The sequence below is a fragment of the Dendronephthya gigantea genome, unplaced genomic scaffold, assembly GCF_004324835.1.
Source record: "Dendronephthya gigantea isolate DGI-Jeju-01 unplaced genomic scaffold, DenGig_1.0 000128F, whole genome shotgun sequence".
Taxonomy (NCBI): Eukaryota; Metazoa; Cnidaria; class Anthozoa; order Malacalcyonacea; family Nephtheidae; genus Dendronephthya; species Dendronephthya gigantea.
In genome coordinates this window covers 361,341-370,400 of record NW_021163138.1, presented here as the reverse complement: position 1 = coordinate 370,400, position 9,060 = coordinate 361,341, and the positions used below count along the sequence as shown (strand labels likewise).

At 35.8% G+C, this 9,060-nt stretch overlaps 2 protein-coding genes across 2 annotated transcripts; both read left to right on the top strand.

Moving 5' to 3' along the window:
- Positions 1-319: 319 nt before the first annotated feature.
- On the top strand, positions 320-859 carry LOC114535961 (putative nuclease HARBI1). Its single transcript, XM_028557300.1, has one exon. It carries the CDS (start codon positions 320-322, stop codon positions 857-859), a length of 540 nt encoding a protein of 179 aa, XP_028413101.1.
- A 4,583-nt stretch (positions 860-5,442) lies between these two features.
- Positions 5,443-9,006, top strand: LOC114535960. Its single transcript, XM_028557299.1, has 9 exons — positions 5,443-5,805; positions 5,939-7,057; positions 7,165-7,351; positions 7,529-7,596; positions 7,724-7,895; positions 7,972-8,143; positions 8,229-8,380; positions 8,474-8,800; positions 8,996-9,006. Exons 1-9 carry the CDS (start codon positions 5,443-5,445, stop codon positions 9,004-9,006), a joined length of 2,571 nt encoding a protein of 856 aa, XP_028413100.1.
- Positions 9,007-9,060: the final 54 nt, after the last annotated feature.

Sequence of the window (9,060 nt, the reverse complement as noted above, 5' to 3'; positions counted from 1 at the left end):
ATTTACTACGCCACAAAGCAAACTATTGCTAGAAGAAAAGCTCGACACATCAGAATGAGAAGACTGCTGAGAAAGAAGTGATCGCTTTGGGTAAAGAATGGAAGAACTGACGCCTGGTGGAGAAATATGATTAACAGCATATCGGCATCAGAAGACTGGAAAAGGAATTTCCATATGTCCAAAGAACAGTTTATCGAACTGTGCAAAGAACTTCGACCCTTTATTAAGCCTGGTAAAACACCAAATTATCTTTCATTATCCATTAAAAAAAAAAGTTGGCGTCACGTTGTATTATTTAAAAGATACTGGGTCTATCTGGATGACGGCGAATGCTTTTGGTATACATCAGTGTACTGTATCAAAGATTATCCTTGAAGCTTGTACAGCTATATCTAACCATCTCTCTCCTAAATATATCCATCTACCCCAAACAGAAGATGAAATAAAAGCTAAGGTCGCAGAGTTTGAAGCACGTTTTGGCATGGTACAGGCATTTGGAAGCATTGATGGCACACACATTCCAGTTCTAAGACCAATTGTTGACTCTGAAGGTTATTTTAATTATAAACAATTTTTCTCTATCAGTGTACAAGCAGTGTGCAATGTTAAAGGCTATTTCATGGATGTAGAGTGCAGATGGCCAGGTAGTGTCCATGATGAAAAGGTATTTTTAAATTCCTTTGTAAGGAATAAGTTACAATCTGGTGAACTACCACAAACCTTCAACCATCTACTACCTGGTCATAACCCTATTCCAAACTATGTTATTGGTGACCCTGCTTATCCTTTAACACCAAATTGTATAAAAGAATTTCAGTCATGCAAGACTGATGCCGAGGTGATTTTTAATAACATGTAAATTTCCCCCGAAACCCTATAGGGTGCGCATTTGGTCGTCTAACGGCGAGGTGGTTGATTCTAACAAGAAAAATGGATCTCAAACTGGAAACAATTCCAAAAGTTGTTTTGTCATGTTTTATGCTCCACAACTTTTGTGAGCTTCACAATGATACCATTGACGAAGAACTTGTTAGAAACCAAGTTGCAAGAAACAGATCAATGGAGACTGTTTACCAAAATGTTCCTGATCCAGTTTATTCTTGCACTACTCAGGAAGGTGAAGCTATAAGGGATGTCTTACACAATATATACAAGTAAACCTACCTGATAACAACTAAAGTACCATCAAAAGTACCTCCTTGTAATATATAATAATATGTTGATTAACTAATAAACAACTCAAATAAATGTTAGTCAAAATGCTTTGTTGTTAGCAATTTATTAAGACAGTATAATATAATACTAGAAATACATTGCATGCAAAGTCCCCTCACCTAAAGTAATAAACATATATTTCCATCACTGAAGTGAAATGCTATAATACTCGTTTCTGCTGAATAGTCAAAGTTGTAAAGTAAAATCCTATATCTTGGTACAATTACAAAGTCGACTCTCCAGCTATCAAATTTGACTATAATCATATTAATAAATTGTGCTACGAATAGTTTTAAATACTACAATTTTTAGCAAAATTTCAATTACTTTTTAAACAGATTCACCTTTAAAAATAAATACTTTCTTCCAAATCAAAATCATTTCAACGAAATTGACGAATAAATTCAAAACTTACAAAATACTTGCATGGTTTAAAATACAAAATCTACCCATTTACCTGTTCAACAGCACTTCAAAAATGCCTCAAAATTGTAGTTTTTTTACCATCCATTTGAATGAAAGTTTTTCTAACCGAAGGCATTTTTTTCACTTATATTTTAATCAATTTTACGAGTCAATTTTTCGTATATTTTTAAGACCATCCAAATGAAAAATATTATTTAAAAAAAGTTTTATCAGTTATCCTGACGTGATCCAAATTTTAATTTAGCCAATTGCACGTTTGTAAACGTTTGCTAATTACCAGTTTTAACTCGTCTTAAACTCACGCATGTGCATAACTTACAAAAACGCCCAACGTCCATGACATAATGGCGGACAACTTTCATTTCGCATTTCCATTCCCGGGCGTAATTAAAATCTCCGGGCGGAATTAGTGCCCTCACGGCTTGGGGATGAACATTAAAATATGAACATTAATGGTATTGTACATGACCACATTTAGCTAAAAAACCCAATTAAATATCAATGTGAAAACAAATAACTTTAATTAATCACCATGGCATGTTTTGCGTTTAAAACTTATAAAAAGTTTGTTGCTCATTATCTTCATTCTCGCTGTTATTACTACCAGGTGCCATAGGATAAAATTGTGTTGCAGGATTGTAAATGTAATTACCCTGTTGGATTATGTTGGGCATGGACTGAATATTGCCTGGAATGTGGGCAGGGGCCATATGATTCATATACTGTGGTGCTGCACCATGTTCAATTGATCTTGGCACTCATGGCCTTCATAGACTCAGTAAATATATTATTAGATTCCTTTAGAGAACTTGATAAATCGTTGCAAAATTTTTTCTCTTCTTGACTTTCTTGCATGAGTAACTTGTCCCTTTGTGCTGCTGATAACTGTCTTTCCATATGTTGCCGTTTATTGTCTATGAGTATTGGAACTTGGTTTGAAGCCAGGCGTTTACGGGTTGTCACTTCATTATTTGCACTACTGGTACCAACTACATTATTACCAAGAGAAATAGTTAGGAAATCATCAGAATCATATTCATTTTCTTCAGTTCCTAAACCAGAATTACCAGATATATCAACACCTTGTTCTTGACTTTCGTCTGCTTGACCAGTTGAATAAGCACCAAAAGAAAGAGGCTCAGTGGATGGAGCCCCATCCCGTACAGGGCTCAAAATAACAGTCAAAATATCAGCGGTCAAAATGCCGGTCAAATTTATTTTAGCTCGGTCAAAATAGCTTTTTAACCGGTCATGCACTAATACAAATAATTTAAAATAAAGACAAGATCAAAAAATGTTTTCAGTCATACAGATTCTTATTTTTGACATTTTAAATGCTCAATTTGAGGAGGAAAATTGATGTTTCGTGCATCGCCTTTCTATAGTGGTATCGGTAAAATCATTAGAATTATAGTTTGAAAACGTTGGCACAAAACACACATGAATATCGTGTATTAGTAATAACTTGCACGTACAAGAAAAACTCAACTGAACATCTCCATCGGTTATAGAGATGGTAATCAGTAAATAAGATTATAAAACAAACTTTTAAAAATAGACTTGAATTACATAAATGACGTAGACATAACACTTTTCACTATTGCCTTGCATAAAGGCCAAGAACAAACACTGTTTTTCCGCATATGCATAAATTGATTTAGGTCTTTTTTTGCGTACAATAATTGCATTTTCGACAAGAAATCTAGTCTTCCTTAAACAGCACTGAAAAGAGCACTGATTAGTTAATTTTTCCGAAAGACTTGAAAACTTGGCCAGTCAAAATGACCGGCATAGTAAGACAGTGACCGGTCAAAAAGCATTCTTGGCCGGTCATTGTCCGTTGACCGGCTGTTATTTTGAGCCCTGCCATATAAGGGCCATTAAGTCATAGAACTCCATGACCATCTTACCACATCCTGAGCGTCTGCCAGATGTCACAGCAGCGCTAAATTTCTGCCTTAACGCCTTGATTTTTTCTACGCCACTTTAAATACTCATCACGATCTTCGCCGTCTTCGATTGGTGTGATATTCTCTGGGCCAAAAAGTGTTGTATCTTCGAAATACTTGGAAGCCAGAATTACCCGTACTGCCTTGTATTGTTTATTTTTGTCAGCATCTATGTAATACCATAATAGGTTCTTCGCGCCCATAGTTACGGCTGCAGAACCTTGAAACATTGTCTCTAAATCATTCTTCGGATTTCAAAGCCATTCACCTTTAGAGTTTGTTTGATCTTTTCAACAGTATCGCTATCCAATTTTTTGGACAGCTGTTCTATAAATACGTCTAATTCGGACATTTTTACGGCTTCCCCTACCAAGTTCGCTGTAAATACCTACAGAAGTAGGTACGAAAGTTGGCTACGTAATTCGAAACATAGTTCCCAATTTCCTAATGTACTTCGCAACTCGGCGCGGAAAAGTAATCTGAAATTGACGGTAAAAGACAAGGCCCTTTTGATCTTCGTTTTGTCAACAATTTTTATTAGTCCATTACTTTGATGTAATATAAAAGTAAATGATTGTAAATGAAACCTTTTTATAAACATATAGTTTTATTACTTCCCGGATAAAAGAGGCCAGGCTAAATTTTATCCACAAAAAGAATTGTTCTCAAATGACTGATGTTAAATATTCAGAACTTCCTTATAACTGATTATTATTGTTTATGATTATTGTTTTTTAGCCATCTGATTATGAGGAGAATGACAAATGCTTTATATTTTAAAGGACATTGGCAACGAAAATTTTTATTGCTAGTCTGTGTTAACCATACCTAAGGAATACTTAATTTCGTATTTTTACTTGCCTATCGCATTTAGTTGTTGAGAAATGTTACAATAAAGTTGAAGCCTATTTATGTTTTGTCTGCCATCTTGAAAATAAACGCGTATGCTAATTTATGCATGATTACATTTCTGACGTCATTGGCTGGGTTAAGGCCAACATATACACATATATACCTAGCATATATACAACACAACACTGTCTTTACGGTAGTTGTTCGCGGTACCTAGCAAATACAATTAACTAATAATACAAAAAGTAAATATGCGGATATGTTTTCAACAATTGTTGCAATAAACTTGTCTATTTGTGCTGCTCCCATACTATTATAGAGCGCGATTATACGGAAAGTCAAGCCAGACGTATAACATATTTGTGGACCGGGTTTCTTTGGCCACTAATTTTGAAAATCACACCATGTCAATACTATAGAAGCATACAGGTCAAAACAGACCGAACGCGATGCGGCATCACGGCGCGAATTTTCAGTTTTTAGAAGCAAATAAATAAAATTCAGGCAGCAAAACGTGGAATCTATAGACATCAAAGCAATGCATTATCGTCGCCTTGCCAAATTGCATCCTGTTTGTGTGAGCCTTACACCGGGCGCGATGCACCAAGGCACCGCGAATTTTTAGTTTTCACTTTTCTGTGGCAGCTAAATTGAATTCCGAACGCAAATTTTGGAAGGTATGTATGCCAGAGCAGTCAAAATTTACTATCATTGAGTAATCTGCAAGAATATCATGAAAGGATAAAATTTATTAGCTTCGTTGCCAAATCGTTTGCGGTCTTGTGTGGGCCTTTAGTGGCGGGAAATGAGTAAATTTAATATCAATTCATCCGGATACACCTTTGATATTTTTTAACGTTCTTCCGCTTTGGCGTGGTCTGATAAAGAAACAATAATTATCTGCACAGGCGTTGAAAGGTAGTAAAACAGCATTTTTTCCAACAATAGCCGTGCAATGCAAGCGTATGCTCATTCTTGCTGGCAATGCGAAGGGGCCAACATGTATTGTCCGGTATACGGTTGTAAAAGTGACTTTAAAAAAAACACGAGCGGTGTACATTTTTTTCGGTTTCCAAGTGGGAAATCAGGACCGCAGCAAAGGAGGAGAAAGGTTTGGGTTGAATTTTGCAAACGCAAAAATTTCAATCCATTAGCCAACAGTAGAATCTGTTCGCTTCATTTTGCCAAAGACGCCTACGAAGCAGGGCATTCGCCGCAATTTCTGGAGCGAATAGAGTGCAAGGAAGCGTTTCGAATACGTTTGAAGAGCGATGCCGTGCCAACACTAAATAAAGCATTGCCCGAAACTACGACAAGCTCCAGCAAAACAAGGACGCATACGGAGAAAAGACGACGAAAAAAGGTAACAATTTTTGCTTAAAAGCCTATGTATATATTTTACACGTGGGCCTTGTAGTGTAAGCAATATATAGGTGGCGTACAAACATTCATAAAAATTTTTATTCTAAACAACCATTACTTTTCAATATCTGAAGGCAATCGATGATCTTATAAATACCGGCGAAGTAGAAAGAAAAGAATCTTCAAGTGAAAACGAATTTGAAGGACTAGAAAGTCAAAGCGTGCCAAGTTTGGAGCCATATGAGGAATTGCAAAATCAGCCTGGGACAAGCAAAACGAGTGAGATGTTCGAGACTGAAATACTGTTCACAAACTCAAAAGAAAAGTATACACAGACGTCAAAAAGGAAAACAGCAACAAGATCAGTTAAAACGCAAACACAAATGACATCAGCTTCAAATTTTTTTCAAACACCAAGAGCGACAAGATCGGCCGGGACACAGACAGTAATGATATCAGACATGACTTGCCTACAGGGGTATTCGACAACTTTGCCTTTACACAGTTCGGATGCGCAACCGGTAGACAGTGTTACGGCTATCACAGTAGATTCGACGAGAAATTTAGTAACAGAGGTTGACCTTGAGAGCGTCAAGAGTGGCAGTTCGAGTGAAGAAGCAGTCACATTGCACAGTGACTTGGCAATTCCAACTGACACATCACCAACTGAAAGCGAAGAAAGCAGCGAAGAGGACATGGATTTTGAAAAACGCAAAGTACTAACAGATGGAAAACCCCCCCAAGAACAAATGAAATTTATCGTCTTCGAAGAAGCAATTCTGGATGTTTTCGGTAAATGTATTCAATGTGGTGAAAAATGTGTTTTGACCATAGAAAGTAAAATTGGCTCATCATGCAGAATTGGCATCACGTGTTCCATTCAGTCTGAACATTCCTTTGAGTGGTCAACTGCTCCATCCCTGTCCAAGATGCCAGCATTCCATTTGCTGTTGGCATCTGGCATTCTTGCAACAGGCATGGAATCGTCGAAAGTTCTTCGACTTTTCAATGCGTTAAATATTCCTAACTTGCAGCAACGGGAGTTGTCAAATATATTAAAGAATTATGTAATTCCCGCGGTTTATAAAGTTTGGCAAGAGGAACAGTCTGCAAGGTTGCGTGAAATTGAAGGTCAAAAAATTGTGGTAGCATCTGATATGCGTGTTGACAGTCCAGGTCACAGTGGCCTATTTGGTTCAGGAAGTACGCTTGACGTAGGAAAAAATGTTGTATTGGATACCCAAGTAATCAAGGTAGTCCTAAACTTGCAGTAATTGTACTAAAATAGGGCATTTTCAAATACAGAAATTCTATTGACATTTGACAATTATTGTATTTAACAATTCTTTATATTTGACAGTCTACAGAAGTAAAAAACTCCAATGCAATGGAACTTGAATCACTAAAACGACAGCTGAAATACCTGGAGGATAACAGAATTGAAGTAGAAAAACTAGTAACAGATCGGCACGTTCAAGTATCTACGTATATGGCTAACGAGAAACCAGAGGTGGAACACTCCTATGATGTATGGCATGTGGCAAAAGGTATGATTCACTTTCAAAAGTAATTCATGTGATCCACTTTATGTGATCCCCCAAACCAACAATATTCAGACTATATCTTGCAATTAATTATATACTTTATTATATTATTATATACAGTGTAATTAATTATATACTATAAGTAGTTTTTATTTACAATTATTTTTTTATCATTTGAAGGTGAAAAAAAGAAACTGACTAAAGTTGCGAAGAAGAAAAAATTTAAGAAAATTAAGCCTTGGATTGGGGTTAGTAATAAATCAAACAGATTTTAAACATACATAATATTGGATAAAAAATATATTGATTTGTGTAAGTGTACAATTTTAAAATATTATTGCCAATCTCATTCACTCTTTATTTTATACTTTTCAGTCAATTATTAATCATATTTACTGGGTTGCTGACTCGAGTGAAACCGAAGATGAAAGAGTAGAGAAATGGCTCAGCATTCTCAATCACATTGTCAACATTCATCAACATGCTGAGCACAGCATCTTTGTTGAATGTCTTCATGGACCAGTTGAAAGAGATTGGCTTAAAAAAGGTTAGTAAGGCTAAATAAAAAATATAATTAAATCCATGTTGGCAATGTATATTATATAATATTTTATTCATTACAGGCTCAGCAGCTTACAAAAAGTTAGAAGAAATGGTAACTAGGCCTCGACTTATTGCTGCAATCCGCAAGTTATCTAAGTATCACCAAACATCAGGCTTGGAGGCCAAACATGCTTTAGATAACTTGTTTGCTTCAAAGAATACCTATCACTCTTATCATTCCCTGAGTGCAAGGTTAATTTTTTTAAACTTTGTATATTTTACCCAAGTATTGCATAATATTATATGTAGCTGCTCATCATTTTCTTATAATATTTAGATTGTACTGCTCAAACTTGCACTACAATGAGAACAGCAATAGGAAGCAAGCAACAACTGCTGATGGAAAGTTAAGATGGGCAATTTCTTATCCAAAAGCCTTCAAAGGGGAGAAAGCAGTTCCAAAACCTTTAAAGGAAAAGCCAACCTATAGTAAGTATTGACACCATATTTTTAGGTTCACCTAACATACCATTATCCAATCCAATATATAAATTAAGAAACTTTTAACATCTGATTTAACAGAATATATACACTTGATATTAAACAAAGTCATTGAGATGAGAAGCCAGTATCCTTCACTGAAGAAAGCTAGAGTTTATGCAAATGATATGCTACCTGCTGAACCACAATCTCTAGTTGAAAAGTATTTGGCAGAAAGGGAGAGACCATCAAAGGAGCATGTTGTGGCCAGCAGAAAATCAAGGTTTAGCACACCAGCTTTACCTATAAGTGAAGAAAGAAGAAATAATAAGCCTTGTGCTTGTAAAGGAAAATGTGCTACTAGAAAGTGTGATTGCCGGGCATTGGAAGTGATCTGTGACAGCAAATGTAAATGTAAAGTAGCAAAAAGTATAAATCGAGAATGAAACAAATTTTAGACCATGTAAAGTCTGTTCTACACACCAGGTCTGCTTTGGGTGCCACAGCTATATGTTTTACTGCTATATTTGCAAATAAAGCAATTCCAAATGAAATCAAAGTGTTTGTTCACATTATGGAGTTTACATGCTCTATAAATTTATGTGAATATAAATACATGCACAGAATGCACATAGGCAGAGAGGATTATTTCACAGGGGTTAGTTAGTTCCATTTAACTTGAATATAGC

Excerpts from the sequence above, each read along its gene's own strand:
- LOC114535961 (XM_028557300.1), top strand. The coding sequence starts at position 320 with ATGACGGCGAATGCTTTTGGTATACATCAGTGTACTGTATCAAAGATT.
- LOC114535960 (XM_028557299.1), top strand. The coding sequence starts at position 5,443 with ATGTATTGTCCGGTATACGGTTGTAAAAGTGACTTTAAAAAAAACACG. Across the intron at positions 7,058-7,164 it reads TGGATACCCAAGTAATCAAG|TCTACAGAAGTAAAAAACTC; the intron begins GTAGTCCTAAAC and ends TATATTTGACAG. Across the intron at positions 7,597-7,723 it reads AAATTAAGCCTTGGATTGGG|TCAATTATTAATCATATTTA; the intron begins GTTAGTAATAAA and ends TATACTTTTCAG.